Genomic DNA, 21,490 nt, shown 5'->3' on the forward strand with positions numbered 1-21,490 from the left:
AATCCAACTCAATATCCCCTGCCCTTGTTCCCCAGAGATAACTGAGCTGAAGCCATTGTTTTTTGGTCTGAGGCATATTTTTGTATTGTCATTATTGAGTTATGCGTCCAAAACCTGTAATTCTATTGTGACATATATTTTTAAAGTTTACATAAATGGTATAATACTGTGCATATTCCTATGTCATTTATTTTTTTCACTCCATATTATGTCGTGGAGACTTATCCCTGTTGGCACATGTTGGTCCAGTTTTGTTCATTTTAGCTGTGATAGATGATTTCATTGTACTTATAAAGCAGCTTATTTTCCTGTTCCCCTGCTGAGCGTAGTTAGGCTGCTCCTCATTTTTCTATTACATACTAAGGTGCAGTAAATAAGGTCCAAGGCTATGCATCCTTTTGCATGTGAGTATGAATTTCTCTAGGATGCCTAGGAAATACTGGGGGACCTGCTCAGATTCCTTTGATCTGCAGGTGCACGCATCCCCCAGATGCTCTAAGTGTTGACTGCTAGGAGCCCAGGGCTGCTCCCTTCCTGGAAACTTTCTCACCCAGGAAGAAATACTATACAACACCACCCACTCTCCCCCAATGGGGCAGCCTATGGGCGTTCAATGACTGACTCAGAGTACAAGTCCGGTCCCCTTGCTTCAAGCAGATCAACTCCGTGATGCTATTAATGCTCCAGAGCTCCCTGTGGCATCAGATTGAAGCTAATCTCCACCAAGAACAAATCGTTGCCTAGCATTCCCTCCCACCCTGCCTTCCCCTCTCTCTTTCACCTGGGAGCTCTCCCTCAATAAATCACCTGCACAAGAATTTCAGGCACTACTTAGGAAACCTAATCTAAGACAAACACACACTAAGGTGGAGCTGCTTGGTCTTAGATTTGCTCATCTTAAAATTTACTAAGTGTTTCCAAATTGCTCTCCAAAGTAGTTGCACCAATTTACATTCCCACTAGTGGTTTATAAACATTCCTATTCCCCCAACACCTTCATCAATGCCAGCATTATAAGTTTCCCAATCAAATTGGTGTAATACCTATCTCATTATTGTTTTAATTTGCATTTCCATGTTTACTAGTGATGTTGAGAATCTCTTTTATAACTTTATTGCCCATTCAAGCTTCTTCTTCTGTCATTTGTCTGTTGGTATCTTTTGCCCACTTTCCTATGCTTTGGAATGTTTTGGTAAATTGATTCTTTGAAGTTAAAGCAATTTTATTTTTGGAAACTAATGCTCTTTTGGTTGGTTATGCAGCCTACAAATAGTCTCCCAGCCACAGCTCTAACAAATCTATTTCTTTTTTGCTATGTAGACGTTTTCAACTTTATTGCAACAAGGTTTATCACGGTTTTCCTTAATCATTTGTGCTTTTTTGTGTCTTGCTTATTTTCTGCTCTAAGGTCATAAAATTATCTTCTTGTTCCTCTGAAAAGTTTCATGGTCTGCTTTTATACATTTAAACCTTAATCATCCCAGAGTTTATTTCGTGAGTGGTATGGGGAGGGATCCAATTTTACTTTTTTCTGTGAAGGTATTTAGTTGTCCTAACATTATCCATTAACGAGACCACCCTTTGCCCCTTGTCATGTTTCAAACTCTCATATACATTTGGATCCATCCCTAGGCATTATTATCCTCTGTTCTTTTTATCTCTTTCTTTATTCCCAGAACCAAGTAAAACTATCTGGTGCTTTATAGTAATTACTGGCATCTGGTAGGATGAGGTTCCCTTCTTCTTCCTCTGGCTTCTTCTTTCTTCTTCAAAATTGTCTTGGTTATTCTGGGTTAGTATTCCATATGCATTTTGGGATGATCTTGTCAAGTTGCAGAGAGAACCCCATTGCAAATTGTATTGGGAATCACATGTATAAATTAAATTGGAGGGGACTAGCTGACTTTATGATAGCGAGGCCTCCTAGACATGAATGCTTGTTTTGGTTTCTTGTCTAGCTGTTACTCTTCCTCTTCTCTGCATCCATCCTCACACAAGGGAAATGAACCTCTAAATCTTTCCCATCTTTCAATGCTCAGCTGAATGCTTCCTCCTCCATGAAGTCCTTGGTGACAGCCCTAGGCCCTCCAGACTTTCTCTCCTCTGATCTTCTCTAATCCTTCTCTGTGTCCCATTTCCTGGACGCTTAGCCTAGCCATCTGACTGGGGAGCCACTTTGTGCACTCCATACCTCCACCAAGTTTCAGCTTCTGAAAGGGTCTGCCTTCATCTTTGTATCCCCCAGTGTCACCAGGACATTGTAGGTGCACCATAGGCTCGGGTGGTTCCTTCCCTTAGGGAAGGAAGTGTGTAGTAACAGGTTCTTCCTCATAGGAGATGGCTGGTCCCATGGAGAGGAGGCCCGGAGCAGAGTGTAGAGTTTCAGGAGAAACACACCTGGCTAGAAACCATAGTTCTAGCTCTACGTGGTCATTCCGCCGGTTGGGACACCGGCCTCTCTGAGCATGCTTGTGCCCAACAGTAAGATGGAGACAATATCACCAACCTGATAGGGCTACTGTGATCAATAGTGAGACAATGAAGGAAACACAGTGAAAGTGTTTCCAGTTTGAGGATGGAGCTCCTTCCCTCAGCTTGTGGAGCCGCTGGAGATCACTGGCTTGTGCACCAATAGGATCCCCTGGGGCATCTTCTCCAAATGGACTAGTTGGGCTCTGCTCTGCCTCCGATGCCACTGCCCTGGCTCCTGCTGCTTCTGTATCCTCAGCCCGATGTCACTACAGGGGGGGCTTGCATCCCTTCCCTGCCCGCGGCACCCAGGTCTCTCAATGGACACCTTGGTCCCAAGTTGTTCCCATGTAATGCTCCTTCCTCATGTGTTCCTCCTCCAGAGGATGTCTTTCTTTTCCAAGAAACTGTGAGGCAAAGGCAATGCCTGCTTGCAAGCAATAGTGCTCCAGTGTTCAGCACCATCTGCACATCTTGACAGAGAGAATTTGGGGCCCATGGGGGGGACTTCCTAGCACAGGCTTTGGAGTTGGACAAACTGGGGTTCTGGCTCAGCGCCCCCTAAACTTGGCTTCAGGCCTACTCAGCCTCCCTGTATATAAAATGGGTGCATGAATCCTACCCCCTGGGAGAGATGAGAAGACCAGAGCAGGAAAAAATGTACGGGATGCATACAGTAGGTGCACAGCATGAGGCTGCTCTTACCAGGTGATGTCAACGTTGGCAGGATGAAAAAAAGGGGGGACACAGGTAAAGATGAGGCAGGATTTATTCTCATTGTGGGCAAGTTCAAGACTCAGGATGAAGACCACAGAGCAGCAGATCCTTGGGACCCCAAGGGTACCTCACGCCTGGGGCAGGGGCCACACTTTTGCAAGTGCCAGGCCCACTGTGTCCACCTTGACCGTGAGGATCAGAGCCCAGGAACTGGGTGAGAGTGGGGTGGGGATAGGAGGAAGACAGGGTCCTCCCCGGATCGTGTCCTGACCATGTTTCCGACTTCCATAGGAAGGAAGAACAGCTCGGCTATATAGTAATATAATATATAGAGGTGTAGAGAGCTGGCCGCAGCACCTAGGCGGGGCTGAGACTCCCCAAATTATTGCAGGAGGAAGGGGGGCTCAGTGCTGGTGTCTCTGCGGAACAGCTGTGCTGGCTAGGGGGAGGGCTGGGCAGGGGGTGGGAAGCTGGGCTCGCCCTTCCCTCTGGGGCCGGCAGGGGCACAAGGCATCCTGCTCAGTGGGGTTCCTTGAGCCCTGCCTGCCAAGCTTCCCCTGGGATGGTGCTTTCTCACCCTGGGTGCTTTTTATGTGCTTTGAAGACCATTTTTGCATTGTCAGGAGTGAGGAAAAAATATTCTGGCATGGTAGAAAAAAGATATTTACATACCCTGGTGGGCCGTAAAGGGGAGGGTCAGTCTCGGGATGGGGGAGCTTCCGAAGCCCCCTTCACCCACAGCTGTCGGTGTGGGGTGGTGTGTGGGGTAAGGAGCCCTGGGCTGGGAGGCAGGAGGCCTCGGCTCTGAAGCTTGGTTGCTGTGTGACCTTGGCCGAGGCACACCCCCTCTGTAGGCTTTGGTCTCCCCAGGTGGTACGAGAGGGGTGGACATGGGGCTGAAGAGCTGGGATCTCACGGTCCCTGATCTTAGGATTGAGGGGGTGCGCAGGCCAGGGCTGGGCAGTGAGAGGTTGGCGAGGGGCTTCCAAGTGAGGAGCCCTGGGCCACGGGGGGGCATCAGAGCCCAGAGGGAAGGTCATGGCCCCTGGCCCCTGACCCGGCAGCCAAGTCCAGCTGAGGGCATCTTGTGTCCTCTACAGTGATGCCTACACAGTAGGTGGCCAGAGGGGCTGGCCGGGAACCCTGTTTTCCTGTTGAAGCAGCGGTGGGAGCCAGGTGGAGGCTGCAGGCGGCCCCCCACCTGCTAGAGGGAGGGCTCAGACCTGAGATAGAGCCGGGGGAGGGCTCACCCGGGCGGAGACAAGGGTGGGCCTGGTGCTGGTGCGGTTCCAAAGTGGCCCCTAACTCCCGCCTCCAGGTGTGGGGGGAGGTGGGCGTGAGCCTCTCCTTAGTCCCCATGGGTGCTGGGGCCTGGGCCCGTATCCGCTGGGCAGTGTCACACCAAATTCTGCGCCCACGGGCCTGTGACACACATCCTCATTCAGGACGTGCCATCCATGGTCACGCACACACGCCCGCGACCGCGATGGAGAAGCACGCACGCCATCAGCACACACCCATGCTTGGGCCTGATGGGTGGACACACACACGTGATCACAAATGTTCACAGGGGCCCCCAGGACCTCATGAAAACACACCCCTACAGCATATGAACATACACACACATACACACACACACACAGAGGCAGGTGAGTGATGTCTCCCTTAGGCTCAGTGTCACTAGGCCCCAGCCCGTCTGCCCTGGGGGCAGATGTCCCAGGAGTGCTGGGCACCAGACGCCCCTTCCCAGGCAGCCTGACCCCTGGTAACTCCAGGTCCTGCGGCAGAGCTCTTGGCCTCCCTGGCACCTGAGAGGAGGGACCTTGGAGCTCCTGACCCCCGGCCAACCCTGCAAGTCCTCTGAAGGCCGACGTGACCCGGGTCAGGTTTAGTTGCCACCCAGGCCCCACTGGCTTTGGGTCAGAGGTGCCGGCGGGGCCCCTGGGTGCTTGTCAGCTGGGCCCTCATGGTCTGGATGCTGCCCAGGATCTTCTTCTGGTGGCCCATGAGGGTGATGCCCAGGGCACGCACGTCCCTGTGAAGGAAGGGTGGTGCTGACCAGGTTGGCCTGGGAGGCCCGGAATCATGAAGACGGGGACACACCCATCCCCTGGAGCTTCCCACCTCCTCAGGGGCCCTGCCTCTGGTCCCCTGCCCTCCTCCCCTGCCCCGTCTCCACGGGCACCACCCGACCCTGCACTCACTGAGCATTCATCCGCAGCACCATGCCCAGGGAGGAGTAGCCGCCGGCAGCAAAGTGGTCCCGGTAGCGGCCCATGCGGATGGAGTCCAGCCAGTCCCCCACGGTGAGGCCCCCGCCGCCACCCCCGCCCCCTCGGAGGTCAAAGCAGCTCTGGGCAAAGGCAGGGGGCGGGCACCTGAGGCACAGAGGCCCTTGGTAAGTAGCCTGCCAGGGCCCCTGCTTTCCTCAGGGACCCGGGCACTAGCCACGCTCAGCCCCCCAGGCTCAGTCGTGGGCAAAGGGTCTGAGGAGCTAGCCCCCAGGTCTGAAAGGAGAGGGCTGAGGAAAGCCCAGGCAGGACAGGGGTCAGGGGCCCGGGCAGGGCAGGCGTCAGGGGTTCAGGCAGGACGGGGGCCAGGAAAAGGGCTTTGGGACCCAGGCTAGGTGTGGTCCGGATGTCAGGGCTTACACTAAGTCTGGGCCTTATCCAGGGAAATACTGGGAGAGCAGCTGGGCTTGGGCAGAGCTGGGGCGGGTGCCAGGCACCTGTTGACTGTGGCGGTGGCCCTGAGGCTCTCCGGGCTCCGGATGAGGGCATCGAGGACACTGACAATGTGGGAAAAGCGAGGTCTCTGAGCCCTGTCCTTGTGCCAGCAGTCGAGCATGAGCTGGTGCAGGGCGCGGGGGCAGCCCATGGGCGCGGGCAGGCGGTAGCCCTCCTCCACGGAGCTGATGACCTGGGGTGGGGCGAGCACAGCGCGGGGCTGGAGGCCGTCCCTCCCTCCACGGCCCCCGCGCCTCTGCCCAGCCAGGGTCCCCGACTCACGTCGCGGTTCGTCATGTTCCAGTAGGGCCTCTCCCCGTAGGCCAGCACCTCCCACATGACCACACCGAAACTCCACACGTCGCTGGCCGAGGAGAAGGTCCGGAAGGCGATGGCCTCGGGGGCGGTCCAGCGGATGGGGATCTTGCCTCCCTGCAAGACACACGGGGGTGCTGGGCGCCCCTCCGCAGCCCGAGGCAGGGAGCTGAGCACCGGGTCGGGGCAGCCCAGGGGCCGAGACGCGGCCTCCGCCTTCCTGGAGCACCTGTTCCGCCCGCGGACACCCACCCTCAGCTGTTCCGAAGACTGAGCAAAGGAAGCGCGTGGTGCGCCTGAAACATAGTAGGTGCTCAGTTAAGAGCCAGGGACGGGCTGGTGCCCCTGCGAGGGACGAAGCCCGCGGAGCACGGCTTGCTCGTTGTCCCAGCTGCCCTTCCTTCCTTTCCTTCTTGTTCTTGCTTGTGTCACAAAATCCCTTCTCTAAGTGAAAAGTTGTTCCTTCGGATGCTCGGCAGGTGAGACCCCAGAGGGAAGGTTCTCACTGAGGCAGGGTGGGGGGCCCGAGCCTCTCCACTCAGCCTCCTGCCTTGACGGCAGCCCCCAAGGATCCTCTGGAGGAGCCCGCCTCTCTACGGAGCATGTTCTGAAAACACCACTTTTTAGCCAATCCTTACAGACACATGTGGAGTGGATTTGTGATTCAGAGAGACCCCAACTCTCCCAAAGTCTCCCGGAGAGCGAGTGACAGTGGGGAGAGTGAGAGACAGCCCCAGTGTGTCTCCCCAGGCCACCCAGAGATACAGGAAAGGCGGGAAAGGGGGCTCCCACTTCCCAGAGGGGGAGCCGAGATGCAGAGAAGAGAGGTAGGACCGGGTGGAAGGCAATCCCGACATTTCCAACCTCACTTAGCTCCGCGTGGGGGAGACCTCCTGAGCCGCCCTGCCCCTCCCGGGCCTGGAGGCGGGTGGGACTACGCACCGTGGTGGTGTAGGCCGCATCAGGGTCGTCCTCCAGCACCCGGGAGAGCCCGAAGTCGGACACCTTGCACACCAGGTTGCTGTCAACCAGGACGTTGCGGGCGGCCAGGTCCCGGTGGACGTAGCCCAGGTCCGAGAGGTAGCGCATGCCGGCCCCCACGCCTCTGAGCATGCCCACCAGCTGCATGATGGTGAACTGCCCGTCGTGAGTCTGTAGGGGGACATGGCTCGGCTTCAGAAAGGCTCTGCGCAGCTTGCAAAGTATCTTCACTGCTTATGAAGCATGTTCCTGTTTCAGGTCCTTCTCACGGTCTCATTTACGCTCATAGCGACCCTGAGAGGGAGGTGGGGCTGTGATGACTCCTCACCCATTTTGCAGAAGGAGAAACGGAGGCCCAGAGAGGTGAAGCCCTGCGCCCGAACACCCAGCAGATAAACGGAAGGGCAGGGGCTGGGAGTCCAGTGATTTCCACCCCCCCACCATGCCGCCCGGCTGGCTGGGGCCCTGGGTCTCCAGGGAGGCCCCCCTCTCCGCCCGTGTGCGGGGCAGAGCAGCCCGAGCAGCGGAGGGACCTTCATGTGCTGCGGGGCTGAAAGGCAATCGGATGGGCTGACCCTTGAGACCCGTCCCTGTACCTCACTCCCCTTCCCCAGGTCCACTGGGCCCGAACTCTGTGGGTGTTTGGGGACCTCACATCTCTCCCAACACCCAGAATGAGCTTCCCTCCGCCGGGCCCATGTGGAAGGCGGGGTGGGCACGCACCCTCAGGAAGGCGTCCAGAGAGCCGTTCTCCATGTACTCGGTCACAATCATTGCCAGGCGGCCTGGGGAGGGGCAAGGGGAGGGGGTGGCTCTTGGTGGGGGGATCAGGTCTGCTAATGGGAGACCCCAGGAACACGCCCCCTCCCGTGGGCTGGCCTGCACTGAGGGCTTTGGGGAGCCCAGGGTTCCCACTGGGGTCCCGGGCTCTGGGCCTCCTCCCCAACCAAGTCATCGGAGGACCTGAACCGGGGGGGTGCAGGGGCAGGGCAGGGGCAGAGCACGGTGGCCCAGGGGTGGACCCAGACTTCTGGCCCGGGCAGGAGGGCTCCTGCAGGGTGAGGCTGCCCTCGCGTGGCACGTACCGCGGGTGACGACGCCCTCGAGGCGGATGATATTGGGGTGGTCAAACTGCCCCATGATGGACGCCTCACTCAGGAAGTCCCGTCGCTGTCGCTCCGTGTAGCCGGCTTTGAGGGCCTTGATGGCCACGGGCACGTCCCGCTGCCCCGGCACCCGCAGCCGCCCGTAGCAGACTTCCCCGGACTCCCCTGCAGAGCCCGAGCAGGGCGGGCAGGGGAGGGCTGTGGGACCCTCCTCTCTGCACTGGGACCCCAGCGCCCTCCTGCACCCCCTGCACCCCTGTGCGCAGTGACTCCCCTCCCCCTCTGCCCTGGGGCCCCTCCCCCGGGCACCCCCCTTCACAGCCCCCAAGGCTCACCAGAGCCGATAATTTTCTCAATGTGGATCCTGGAGGCTTCAATCTCCCGAGTGAAACCGCGGCCCGCCCGGCCTGGCTCCTCGTAGTTGTGGGGCTCTGCATAGAACTGGGGCTCTGGGATCTTCCCCGGGGGGTGGTGCAGGGGCAGGAAGACGGGTGGGGGTGCTGAGGGCCCAGGAGAGAAGGATCATCAGTGGGGTGCAGGAGATTTTCCCTGCAGCATTGCAGGGGCCTGGGATAGGGCTGGGTGGGGGGCGGGCAGTAAGGAGCATCCCTCGGAAGCTCAGGTTGTAGGTGGCAAACAGTAGGTGCCCGATAAGTGCTTATTGAGTGAAAATGGGGTCTCTACGGAGGAGCTATGTGGTCTCTGGGGGTTTCGGGGGTCTCCAGTGAGTTCTGAACGTATCTGTTGTTTTTTGGGGTCACTTCTAGAGTCTTTAGGGTCTTTCTAAATTGCTCAGGGGTAAAAATGTTGCAATCACACACGCCAACCTTGGCTGAAAGCAGTTCTCCAGAAAACTGTGTTAAGAAGGATTCGGAGGCTGTACTCAGCTCAATGAGAATCGGTACCAGAATCGATACTAACGTCCACCACGGCACAAAAGTGAGGTGTGGAGGTAGGCTTCCTCCTCTTTGCCTCGTCTCCTGGGGTCTCTGCAGGGTCCTGAACAAGCTCTCTGTAGCACGGGTTCTTAGCCAAGAGTATACGACACCCCCTCCCTCCACAATTGTATCCAAGATTGTGTGTGAGTGCACACATCTGTGCATGCCCCCGGGCAGAGGGATTCCAGCATCCTTGTGGGGTCTGCACACCCAACAAAGGTGAACAGCACTTGGCCTCTGAGGGCCCGGGTCTCTGACATCCTGCTGTCTCTCTCTGGGGCTCGCATCTTTCCGGGGCACCCCCAGAGCCGCACTGGCTCCCACCGTGACCTCCTCTTCCCTGCCCCACGTGCCTGGCGCCCGCACTCACCCTGCCCGTTCTGATACTGCATCTTCTCCTCGTCCGAGTCCTGGAAGGCCTTGCTGTAGCCACAGTGCCTGTGGAAGACGGCCCTGGCCTCAGCCCTGATCCCGTTTGGGGACAAATCAGGACTCTGCCCCTCGAGCTCCTTTCCCTTTAGGGACAGCTCCTGCCACCACAGCTCCTGCCCCTGCAGAGGGGAGTCTCCGCCCTCAGGCCCTCACCCCAGCCGGATGGTGACACCTTTGGCCTGCACAGCAGTCTCCACATTATAAGCCCCCTTTTTACATGAAACCACCCTTGGTGAGGGGGTGGGGACAAGGCCTCTGGTATCTATGACACCGTGGGACCTTGGCAAGCTCCCTCCCTTCCCTGGGCCTGTGTCTCCATGTATAGGACGATGCTTCCAGCCCTTGCTGTCTGGGATCCTAAGCCCACACCAGGCCCAGTGTCCTATCTCCACCTCCCTCTGGGATGGACTGGGAGAGAGAATGACCACTTTAGTTTTCACAGACCTGGGTCCCTGTCCCAGTTCTGACATCTACTTGGCGGAAGACGCCTAACCTCTCTGATCCCCAACTAGCTCACCTGCAAAGTGAGACCGGAATTTCCGCATCACAGATTAAACGAGGTGGAGGTGGTCACCTAAGGGAGGCCCGGTGGGACTGGCAGGTGGGTGGATGTGGTACAGAGATAGGGAGGGTCAGGGGGACACCGGGGTTTGGGGCTCAGGGGACCCCATGAACAGTGGTGCTGTGTCCCGAGAAGGGGGGCCCACCATGTCCTGAGAGGTGCGGGGCTGGGGGTGCTGTGGGTGCGGGAGTGGGCACCTGGTCCTCAGGAGAGACGTCTGTGCGGGTGACAAATGTCAGCACATGAGGGTGGAACCCCAAGCCGCCCTGATAAGGACACTCAGAAAAGATGGCCCTGGGTGAGCAGGGAGGAGAGGAGGGTCCAGGGCAAGCCCGGGGTCCTCCAGCCTTCCAGGGTTGTTTCGAGAAGAACGCCTGGTGGAGACGGAGAAGGGCAGGGCAGACAGGTGGACAGACATGGGGGTGTGGGGGGCAGGACACAAGTGTTCCGCGAGGAAGGGAAGAACAGGTATTCTTGGAGGTGAACCCAGCCCCAGGCGCAAGGGACCACCAGCTGGTGGGGCTTGGGACAGGCTGGAGACACAGTGCCCCAGAGGAGGGGCTCGGGTGGCCGGGGACCAGGACCACCCACCTCTTTTTGCAGATGAGCAGGAGCAGAAGCACGACCAGGCCCGTGATGAGCGTCAGGCAGATCCAGACAATGGTCCGGGTGTCGTAGCGGGGCCCTGGGGGAGGAAAGCAGGGTGGGGGGACCGGCCGCTCAGGCCCAGGGACCTGGTGCCTCTGACTCAGCAGTGGGTCAGGTCACAGGCTGGCTCCTCCTCTGCCCTCACCCTCCCTTCTCCTAAGCCTCCCCTTCAACACCCTGCGGGGGGCCGGGGCCTCCTGGCTTCCCACCTGGCACCAGCACTTCCTGGGACTGCGGGGCCGTGGAGAATCTCTAGGCCTCTCTGAGCCTGCGTCTCCCACCCGTCATAGGCCTGTCCCGCCTGTTACTCAAACAGCAACAAAGCTGAGAATGTGCTGAGAGGTGCGTGTTCCTGTCCCAGTCCCAGGGAGACCCCAGGATTGTCTTCAGTTTTCAGACAAGAACACTGAGGCTCAGAGACCTCCGGGAGCTCGCTCCAGGCCCCACACTAAATGAGACTGGGCCGGGCAGGATTCCGATCCGGGCAGTCTCAACGTGGTATCAGGCCTCAGAGCGCTGGACACACATCGGTTGAAGAGGGGCATCAACTTGGCCTTGAACCTTTCTATCCTACACCACCTCCTGGAGGGGCCCCCCCAGTAAAGAGCACAGAGAAGACCCCGAGCAGCTGGAGACGGGGGCAGGGCACCCCCAAGCTTGAATGTGTCTCAGAATCGCCCTGAGGGCTTGATAAAACCTGAATTGTTGGCCCCCACCCCAGAGTTTCCGATTCAGGTCTGGGGTGAGGCCTGAGAATCAGCATTTCCAACACCTCCCAGGTGCTGCTGCCCCAGACCACACTGTGAGAACCTCTGTTCTGGAGGCTGGGGGTTAGGATGATGCTGGGGAAGGGGCACAAAGTTTGTCCCCCAGACTGACCAGGTTCAAATCCTGCTTTGCTGGGTGACCTGGGCAATTCACTTTATGGGTCTGATCCTCACTTTCCCCATCTGTGAAATGGGGATGTGGATAACGGCGACTCATTAGAGGGTCTCGGGGATGATTACGAGGGCAAGGGCACCGTGACGCCCGCCAGTCACACTGCTACTCAGTGAAAGCCCGTGGTGGGTGCGCTGTCACTAGCCCGGTCACCTTGGGCAAGCCGCTCGGCTTCTCTGAGCCTTGATTTTTCACCTGTAAAAATGCCAATCCAGCACAGGCACCAGCTCAGCACATTCCCTTCCTCTGACCGCCACGGCCCCGGCGCCGGGCCTGGCCCAGCTCCCTGCCTCCCCGCTCCCGGCACTCACGGGGTTTCCCGGTCTCCACCTCCATGGCCTGGCTGAAGCGGCCGCAGCCTGCGGAAGTGCGGGCGCGGACCTGGAACATGTAGCGGGTGCCCGGCTTGAGGCCCGAGACGGTGGCCCTGGTGGTGACAGCCTTGAGGGTGGAGTAGCTCTGCATCTCCTTGTCCTGCCCATGACAAGCGTGGTCAGCCGAGGGTCCTCCCGCCTGGTTCCCCTCCCCGTTCCCCCTGCCCTGCTGGTACCTTCTCGTAGTACTTGATCTCATACTCCAGGATGATGCCGTTGGGCTGCTCTGGCTCCTGCCACAGCAGGGACACGCTGGTCTGCCCCGCCCGCTCCTGGCGGATCACCACCACCTGGGACGGGGCTAGGGGAGGGAGGCCAGCCTCGGTCAGATGGGTGGGTGGGTGATGACTGGCCTCTGTCCCAGGGATCCTGGCTTGGGCCATGCTCACCTTGCCAACTGTCCTGCCCCCATCCCAGGAGAGCCAGCACCCTCCAATCCTTCTAGTAAGTCAGCTGCGGCTCTGATTGGCCCCATGGGGTCGGCACAGCCTGGCTCTGGTCTAGGATGCTGGGCCCGGCTCGACCCAGAGGAGGCCTGACTACCCCAGCTCATGCCTCCTCCTCCTCTCATCCCCCGGAAGCTTGCTGGAGCCCCACCAGCCCAACAAGCAGAAAACTCTTGCTCGCCCTGGGGTCCCACCACCCAGGGCCCCACCACTAGATGTCTCTATCTCCACGTCTCCCACCCCCACCCCCAGCCCAGGGCCTGGGGCCACACAGGCTCTCAGGAGTGCCTGAGGAGGAGGAAGGAGAGGGGAAGAAGGGAAGGAACCTGTCCTCACTGCCTGGGTTTGGAGGGTACGACTGCAGCAGCTCTGACACTCGGGGACTCCGGGAAAGGCCGTGAGCCACGCCCATCGGAGCCTTCCTAGCCCGCCCCTGTCCCCCTGTCACACTAGGTCACCTCTCATCCCTCACTCGGTGACGGAGTGCAGCTACCCCCCTCCCCAGGTGAGTCTGCTGGGAAGTGCCAGGTACAGGGGGCCGCAGCCAGGCTGACTCTCCACCCCACGCCCCCAGCTCTTGCCTCCTATCTGGACACCCTGTGTCCCCCGCACACCTGGCGCTCCCTGAAGGTGGGGACCACACATGGCAGGTGCCCATAACACTGCTGGGTGACTCTGCCATGAAGATTCAGAAGTCAGTCCAGAGTTAAGTTGGAGGGTGTGTGGTACAGGGCCCCCCATCAGCCTGGGAATCAGGCCTGGGTTCACAGCCCCGCCTTCTGCTGGCTGGGACCGCCAGTGTCCAGGGTGACAGTTTCCCTATCCAGGAAGGGAAGCTGGCAACACCCTGCCAGGAGGAGGTGCAGACCAGGTAAGACCTTCTGGGGAGGAACACACACCAGCACCAGCAATATGTGGGCGCCTCTTAAAAAACAAAGAACTTCCAAGCCAAGAGGTGCTGTGTGAGGGGAGCAGACATAGAAGGGGGCAGAGATGGGGAGGAAACAGGGTGAGGGCACCAGAGGGGCTCCGGAGAGGAGAGGGCTCTGGAGCAGAGGAAGAAAAAGGGGGAGGGAGAAGGGAGGGGGAAGGGAAAGGAGTTGAGGGGAAAAGGGGGAGGGGGCAGGGAAGGGAAGGGGGGGGCAAGCAGTCAGTGAGGCCAGGCCTCACCCATTTGCTCAGGGCTGTTGTCTGCCTCAGGCACCCCCTAGGATTTCCTGAATGCCTTCCACATGCCTTGTGGTCCACTAGGGGCTTATGATCTATAGAGAGAAAGTAAGAAGGCAAATGATGGAGAATCACAGGTTGTTTAAGCACCGTAAAGGGGGGCACCTGGGTGGCTCGGGGATTGAGCGTCTGCCTTTGACTCGGGTCATGATCCCGGGGTCCGGGGATGGAGTCCCACACTGGGCTCCCTGCGGGGAGCCTGCTTCTCCCTCTGCCTGTGTCTCTGCCTCTCTCTGTGTGTCTCTCATGTATAAATACGTAAAAATCTTTGAAAAATTGGGGGAAAAAAAGCACCATGAGGGACAGAAAGAAGGCGCTTCGTGTGATGGAGGGCACCTGGTATGCCCAGGGGGCCGGGGGATCCGGGTCATTTTAGCTGGGGCAGGGGTGGGGGGTGGTCAGGGTGGGCCTCCCCTAAGCGGGGATGGCAGTGGAACCCAGGACTGAAGGAACCAGCCACCGAACAGAGAGGCAGAGAGGAGCTGCCACTCTGCAGGAGTTGTAAGGCCAAGCCGGGAAGGGCTTAGTGTGCTGGAAGAGGGACCGGTGGACGGGAGGCCGGTGTGGCTGCAAGGAAGGGAGCCAGGAGAGCCGGAGAGGGGGCGGGGTGGGTGGCATAGGTGCCCCCAGCCTGGCCTGGGGAGGCTCCGAACGGGATCTGAGCTCAGGCTGAAGCTGGTAAAGGGCTCACCGGACCTCACCCTTTCAAAGCCCACTCAGGATGTGCTGTGAGAAGCCGTCGTGGGGCGGGGGCGCGGGCTCCTGCTGCTGCCCGGACAACACGTGATGGGGAGGCTGACGTGCTGTGCACTGAACTGTGTCCCCAGCCCCAAATTCATATATAGAGGCCCTAAGCCCCAACTTGATGCTATTTGTAGTTAGGGCCTTAGGGAGACGATCAGATGGGGTCATGCAGGAGAGGCCCTCGCGATGGGATTAGTGTCTTTATTGGAAGAGATGAGACTTCTCTCTCTCTCTCTCTCTCTGCCTTGTGAGGACAGAGCGAGAGGCAGCCATCCAGACGCCAGGAAGAGGGTTCTCACTAGAGACCACTGGCCAGCCCTCTCGTCTTGGACCTCCGGCCTCAAGAACCGTGATCAGTACATTTTGGGGGTTTAAGCCCCCAACCTATGGCATTGTGTGATGGCGCCTGAGCTAAGAGAGACGGGCTGGAAGGAGGCTGAGGTGGAGGTGGTCACCTGAAGGGAGGCCCGGTGGGTGGACGTGGTACAGAGACAGGGAGGGAGGGTCAGGGGGACATCGGGGTTTGGGGCTCAGGGGACCCCATGAACAGTGGTGCCGTGTCCCGAGATGGGGGGCCCATGGGAGGTGTGGGGCTGTGGGTGCTGTGGGCGTGGGAGTGGGCACCTGGTCCTCAGGGGAGACATCTGTGCGGGTGACAAATGTCAGCACATGAGGGTGGAACCCCAAGCTGTGATAAGGCCCTGATAAGGACACTCAGAAAAGATGGCCCAGGGTGAGCAGGGAGGAGAGGAGGGTCCAGGGCAAGCCCGGGGTCCTCTAGCCTTCCGGGGTTGTTTCGAGAAGAACGCCTGGGGGAGACGGAGAAGGGCAGGGCAGAGAGGTGGACAGACATGGGGGTTGTGGGGGGCATGGGGGCAGGACACAAGTGTTCCGTGGGGTGGGGGGAGAAGAACAGGGAGAGAAGTCCCCGCTGAGTGTGGCCAGGTGGGGACACTGAGCTTCAGGGGACAGGTGGGGCCAGAGGCCTGACTAGAGCTGCCCGAGGAGGCCCACAGAGAGAGGACCCAGGAGGGCCGCGCAGACGTCTCTCGCGGGAAGGGCTGTGAAGAGAGACGGTGTGGTGGCTGGAAGGGAGCGCGGCTCCACGGGAGGGCTTTCCTGTCCATGATGCAGCAAACCGATGGCGTCAGAAATGCTGCTGGGTTCTGGACTCCAGCCTGCACCCCGGCCGGCCAGCCCCCCACCCCAGTCTCCCTAGAGACCAGCGGGCAAGGGCAGGGGCCCACGCACAGGACACGCAAGCCTAGTCCCCACCCCCCCACCCGCCGCGTCACCAGCCCCCAAGGACAGGGCCGGGCATTCTGTGGGTGCCTCAAAACGCTGGTCCGATGAGAGCCCCTTGAGCGGATGAAGCCCTGGCATCAGGGAGGGGGTGCCTGGGCTCACAGTCGGGGGGCCTGTTTCACTTGGGCGCGAGACGGACCGGGGTTCGGATTCTGACTGCTGCTTCCTACGTGGTGACACAGAGCCTTGGTCTCCTCCTCGGCGACATGGTGAGAATAGTTTCTGTTGGGCCAGGCCTGCGTGGTGTCGGGAAGAGACTGGGTGGGGGCCACAGCGGTCCCAGACGTGTGCTGGGGTGGCTGCTGATGGGGCAGCTGCCGTGGGTGGGCTCTTGGGTCGGCCGTCACCTGAGGGGGTGGGGGGGGCCACCAGAATTTGGAAAGGGAGGGGCTCGGGGGCTGAATGCAGCCCACCAACTGGCTAGGAACACAGAGATAAATGCTGTTGTTCAAACCAGCGCAACCAAATCCATCCCAGGGGCAGCAGTGGCAGGTGTTCTGGAAAATGATAATCAGAGTGATTTTGTTTCTTAATGACATTTATTGAGCATGTACCTTGGGCCAGGTGCTGGGCTAAGCATTTTCATTTCTCTCACTTAAGCCTCACAATAGTACCCGAGGCAGGTACTATTATTCCCACTGCACCAGGGAAGGAATGGAGGCAGAGAGAAAGTTCTGGAGCCTCCGAACACCACGCTGGCCTGTCTCTGACCTTGGTGGATTCCTCCCACCTACAGCGCATGTGCTACCTTTCTAAGGGCGTGCAGGGCCTGGAGCTCCGAGGCCTGCTGAGGGAGGCAGGGCCGGGGGAGGCAGGCACTTGCCCAGAGTGCCACAGCGAGTCCGGAGCAGCCCTCTCCGATCCGGTGAGGGCCGGGGTTCAGGGAAGCTGGGGGACGGAGCATCTCCGCCTACCTGCCTGGTTCGTGGTGATGTTGACCACGGCGGCCCGGCGGGGCTCGGGGCTCAGGTCAGACACACCGTTGACGGCCTCGATCCAGAAGGAGTAGTTCATGTGGGCCAGCAGGTTGGCCACCATCAGACTGGCCCGCACCAGGCTTGTCTGCTGGGGCACGAAGCGGGTGCCACTCCCGCACGTCTCGCAGTGGCCCAACGCCCAAGGGCAGCGGCGGCACACGGCGTTGTAGGTGATGTCGCTGCGGCCGCCCGGATCCAGGGGAGGGGCCCATTCCAGGGTCACAGATGTCCCGTTGACGCTGGAGATGAGATTCACCGGTGCCGAGGGTGGCCCTGGGGAGTACAGAATGACAGGCGGCAGTGGAGGGCGTTTACCCGGCCTGGTCCGGTCTCCCCCCGTCAGACCAGGGAGGGGCTGGGAGTCCCCCATGATACCCAAGGTCCCCCAGGTTAAGGCCACACCCCCTCCAGCCTCTGGAAGCTCCCCGAGGGCAAAGGCGGCGTCAGACTGGACCACAGTGTCAGGTCTGTGTACAGAAAGCGAAATCCCTGCCCCCTACCATCCCACGGTCGGACCATAGGGATCCTGGGTTTGTTTCCCAAAATTTCCATCCAGAGCTGGGGGGAGACCCTGACAACCCTGGGGTGCCCACAGCAGCCCCCCTGGGCATGAAATGCCCCTGCCATTTGCATTCTGCACTCCTCTCCTTAACCCCTGGCTGGATTTACCGTACAGATCCCTGACCCCGCCGTGGAGCGCGTGGAGGCGCCAGGAAGGCCGGCGGGGTCTCCGAGGCAGGGTGTGTCCACCCCGCTCCCACGGGAGTCCGGGCAGCTCGGAGATTTTGCAGAAGTGGGGCCTGGGGGCTGGGGCAGGCTCCTGGGGGTGGGCATTTGAGTCTGAAGGGCTTGAGGGGTTGCCGCGTGGACCCCTGGGGCTCAGAATGCCAGTTCTCAGCATCCCAGGCAGGGACTCTTAGATCTTAAGAAAATAGAAGAGTGGAATCTCAGAATCATAGAGAATCACTGAATCTGAAAGGTATGGAATACTAAAAGCCCAGTCTTTTGTAGTCTTAAGACTTCTAGAACCCCAGGGAACAGAATTGTGGATTTGGAGACAAACTGGAGTCTGGCTAGCTGAGTGCAGGTGCCCATGACCTAGACCTGGGCTCACCTCGCCACGGAGCCCACGGTCGTCACCACGTCACTCGGCCATCCTTTCTGCCCCGGCAGGTCATTGCCCAGGGGAAAATGCAAGGGTCTGGGCAGAAGGGTGGAAGGGGGGAGGGAGACTGTGTGTGTGTGAGACTCTGTGACCCTCTCACTTGCCACGGACAGGGAGACTGGGGGCTGGGTGTGATGGAGATGGGGGGTGGGGGGGGACAGGGAGATTGGGGACTGAGGCTGGGATAGACTAGGGAGCAAAACCAGTCAGAACTGTGTGAAGTGCCCCTCACCCTCCACAAGAGACCAGGGCTGGCAAATGGGGGGCGGGGGGCGCTGAGCTGGCTGCGGGGATCCCAGCTGGGATGGGGGCGTGAGAGGCCCCTTCAGGCCAGGAGGGGAGGCAACCAAGGAACCCCGCCAGCCGTCAGCAGAACGCCGAGACAGTCACGCAGCCCTGCAGGCTCGGTGCCAGAGTCCCTCGGAGTCCCCTCAGTACCCCGGGCATGAGCACCCGCAAGCACACCCTCTCTGGGCACACGCGCCTCCTCTGCAGGGCCAGGTGTGCACGCACTGAACTCACAAGGCACATTCCTTCAAGCTCTATGGGGACTTGGGAGTCCCCGCCAGGGACCGACCCAGATGTGCACACACACCTCCAAGAACCCTCTCCGTACGTGGGCAGGACTCTGACGCTCCCCCGCGAGCACACACACTCTCCGCAGGCATCTTCCATAGCAGCCGCTCCGCTGCCGACACAGACACGCACAGTGTCGATCACGGCAGGCACCCCAGGGCACACACAGAATCAGACACACGCGTGCCATCATCCAAGCAGGCAGCCACACGTATCCCAGATACACACTCACGCACACACCCTACACACGCTACGGCAGCTCTGACCAGTCCAGGAGGGATGACAGCGAGCGGGGGCTCCTCCGACATTCCTTCCCTTCATGGGAACCCCCTGTCTGGCCCACCCCGGCTCCCAGGACATCGGTATCACTGTAGGGTCAGAAGATGACCAAAGCCACCTCTCGTCTGCCCTCGAGGCAGAGAGGAAAGACAGAAGGAGGGAAGGAAAGACTTCCCTGGAGAGGTGGTAGGGACCCCCGAGAGGTCGAGGCCACCAGTGAAGAGTCAGAGTCACCTCCTCCCACCCTAGACCGGCCCCTGGCCCAAGAGAGCCCCCTGTCCCTGCCTCGCCCGTGGAGCACTGGCTCCCTGGAGCCCTGGGAGCCCGGGGTCCTGGCCTGGCCCTAGTCTCCCGGATTCTGGGGCTCAGGGTGGTACTCACGGGTGCAGGCTGCGGATGGCGGGTCCAGGGCTGCGCGGTAGTAGCTGAGGTCACAGCGGCAGGCCTGGGCAGCAGGGGCTGCAGAGTGGCTGTGCAGGGGGCAGCGGGCGCAGAGCTGGTCCCCAGGGGCCGACTTGTAGAAGCCCAGCTCACAGGCTGCGGAGGACAAGGCGGCTTCAGGTGAGCCAGCCGGGCCCCCCGGCAGGCCCCGGGACGGCTCCCACTCTGACCCAAGGCTTCCAGGGGGATCTCCCAAGGGGCACGGGCGCAGACCTTCATTGGGGATGGAGGGACTGACGCACAGAGAGGGCCTGGGACTTCCCCAGGGCTGCACAGCTAGTCGGGGGCAGAGCTGAGGCCGGGACCCTGATTCCCGAGTCCCACCCTGACGTCGGCACAGGACAGAGCCTCCTCAGCCCAGGGCTGCGTCTCCTCCAGTGGCCCCTTCCGACCCAGGCCTGTCCCCTGCCCGAATCTGTCCCTCACAGGACACCGGTCCCCGAGTGAGCCACTGCCTCGGATGTGCGGGTCACGAGGCTGAGCATCCGAGGGTTCTGACTCGGGGAGGAACGACAGCTGGAAGGGAACGGGGCGGGTGGGAATGTGGCTGGAGAAGAGACAGGTGGTAAGACCCCAGTAAAAGTGCGGATTCCAGGCCCCGCCACAGCCGCCTCGTGAGAAGCGCCAGGCGCGGGGCCCCGGACTCTGTCTTACAAGCCCCCCAAGCAACAGGGGCTACCTGGGAATCGCAGGCTCTCGCCCCTCCCAGAGCCTGGGTCACTGTCACCTGCCCTGTCCTGTGGGTGACCCTCTCCTCATCTCCCACCTGGACGACCCGGCCTTGCTGCGCAGTCCCAGCCGCCACCTGCCGGCCCACCCGTTCAGCCAGTATTTACGAGCACCCGGCACTGACACAGCCACGAACAGGATCAACACGCATCTGCCCCCACGGAGCCAGCCTCTTTGAGGGGGAGACACCCGCAGTGACGGAGGCTGTGCTCAGGGCCAGGAAGGAAATAAAGCAGGTGATGCGGCGAAGGGTAAATGGTGGGAGGAGCTACCTTCCCGGAGGAGGAAATGATACTCAGTCCTTGTCTAAAGAGTAAGAACAAGTCAGCCATGCAGGAAATGGAAATATTCTAGATTGAGGAACTCCCTGAAAGGACACCCGGCCTGGTCACTGGCAGTTCAAACCCTCATGGGCTCCCCATGGCCTGAACAACAGCACCTGGCATTCAAAGCCCTTCTCCAGTGTCACCCCTCCCTCCCCATCCACAGGCCGAACTGAAGGACTGGCCATCCCCCACATCCAGTAGTGTTTCCTGCCTCAGGGCCTTTGCACGTGCTGTGCCTGCTTCCCGGGATGGCCTGGCGCTTTTGTCAACCTGTCGAACTCTTTCAAGATTCGTTTTAACTGTCCCTCCGAATGAAGCCTTTCTGCACACCTCCACGTGTACACACACACACACACACACACAGACACACACACACACACACAGGTGCACAGAAGCCACCGCTCCCTGCCCTAGTTCTGCAATCTCTGCTCAGTAGCACCACCTATAATGTACTTGTTTATCTGTACGTCCGACTCTCCTAAACCAGAGGGGGCTTGTGGGCATCTCCCTGTGCATTAGCTGCAGGGCTGCCTCCTTCATCTCAGCCTTCCTACTGTCTGGTTCAGAGCAGAAGTTGCCAGAGCCCGTAGGAGTTTTCCAAGTGAGCCAATCCCGTCATTATCTGCTCTGGGCAGAGGGAGACCCCGGGGAGTTCAGGACCAGTGCCACCAGCCAGACAGCTCCCCGCTGCACCGCGGACCTGACCTCCTTTGCAACAGCGACCACCGGGAAGTTCGCCGGGATGTCTAGCCACCGAGTCTCAATCTGGAAAACGTGGCGCTTGAGAGGAGCTTCGCTTGAAAAGTCGTCATGTCATTTTTTAAATTGTACCTCCTCATTAGAGCAGCGAAAATCAAGTTAATTTGTAAAATTCTCCAAGCTCGAGAGAACACCTGACGCCGGGAGGAATGCCACTGCCCTTACGTTTGCTTCACAGACTGAGGCTGTGGAGCCGGACGGGGCCTGTGGTTTCAAGGGCTGAGAAAATGTGCCTCCGGTTTGGGCTCCTTCCCTTTCCACTGGAGAGACCCCAAGAGGCCTTGGGCCTACACGGAGCTGGGAGCGGAG

General features: G+C 59.6%; 1 protein-coding gene across 1 annotated transcript in view; it reads right to left on the reverse strand.

Moving 5' to 3' along the window:
- Positions 1-3,220: 3,220 nt before the first annotated feature.
- Positions 3,221-21,490, reverse strand: part of EPHA8 (EPH receptor A8) — a 35,599-nt gene continuing 17,329 nt past the window's right edge. The window contains exons 4-17 of the mRNA XM_072827901.1: positions 19,308-19,463; positions 16,844-17,179; positions 12,384-12,508; positions 12,145-12,307; positions 10,838-10,931; positions 9,623-9,690; positions 8,650-8,814; positions 8,294-8,479; positions 7,932-7,993; positions 7,170-7,379; positions 6,195-6,344; positions 5,915-6,105; positions 5,391-5,564; positions 3,221-5,221 (exon numbers count right to left, since the gene is read on the reverse strand). Coding sequence (XP_072684002.1) covers positions 5,107-5,221; positions 5,391-5,564; positions 5,915-6,105; positions 6,195-6,344; positions 7,170-7,379; positions 7,932-7,993; positions 8,294-8,479; positions 8,650-8,814; positions 9,623-9,690; positions 10,838-10,931; positions 12,145-12,307; positions 12,384-12,508; positions 16,844-17,179; positions 19,308-19,463 — 2,195 coding nt within the window. The 3' untranslated portion in view covers positions 3,221-5,106. The remainder of the gene's footprint in view (positions 5,222-5,390; positions 5,565-5,914; positions 6,106-6,194; positions 6,345-7,169; positions 7,380-7,931; positions 7,994-8,293; positions 8,480-8,649; positions 8,815-9,622; positions 9,691-10,837; positions 10,932-12,144; positions 12,308-12,383; positions 12,509-16,843; positions 17,180-19,307; positions 19,464-21,490) is intronic.

Source organism: Canis lupus, chromosome 5 (genome assembly GCF_048164855.1).
Source record: "Canis lupus baileyi chromosome 5, mCanLup2.hap1, whole genome shotgun sequence".
In the NCBI taxonomy this organism is placed as follows: Eukaryota; Metazoa; Chordata; class Mammalia; order Carnivora; family Canidae; genus Canis; species Canis lupus.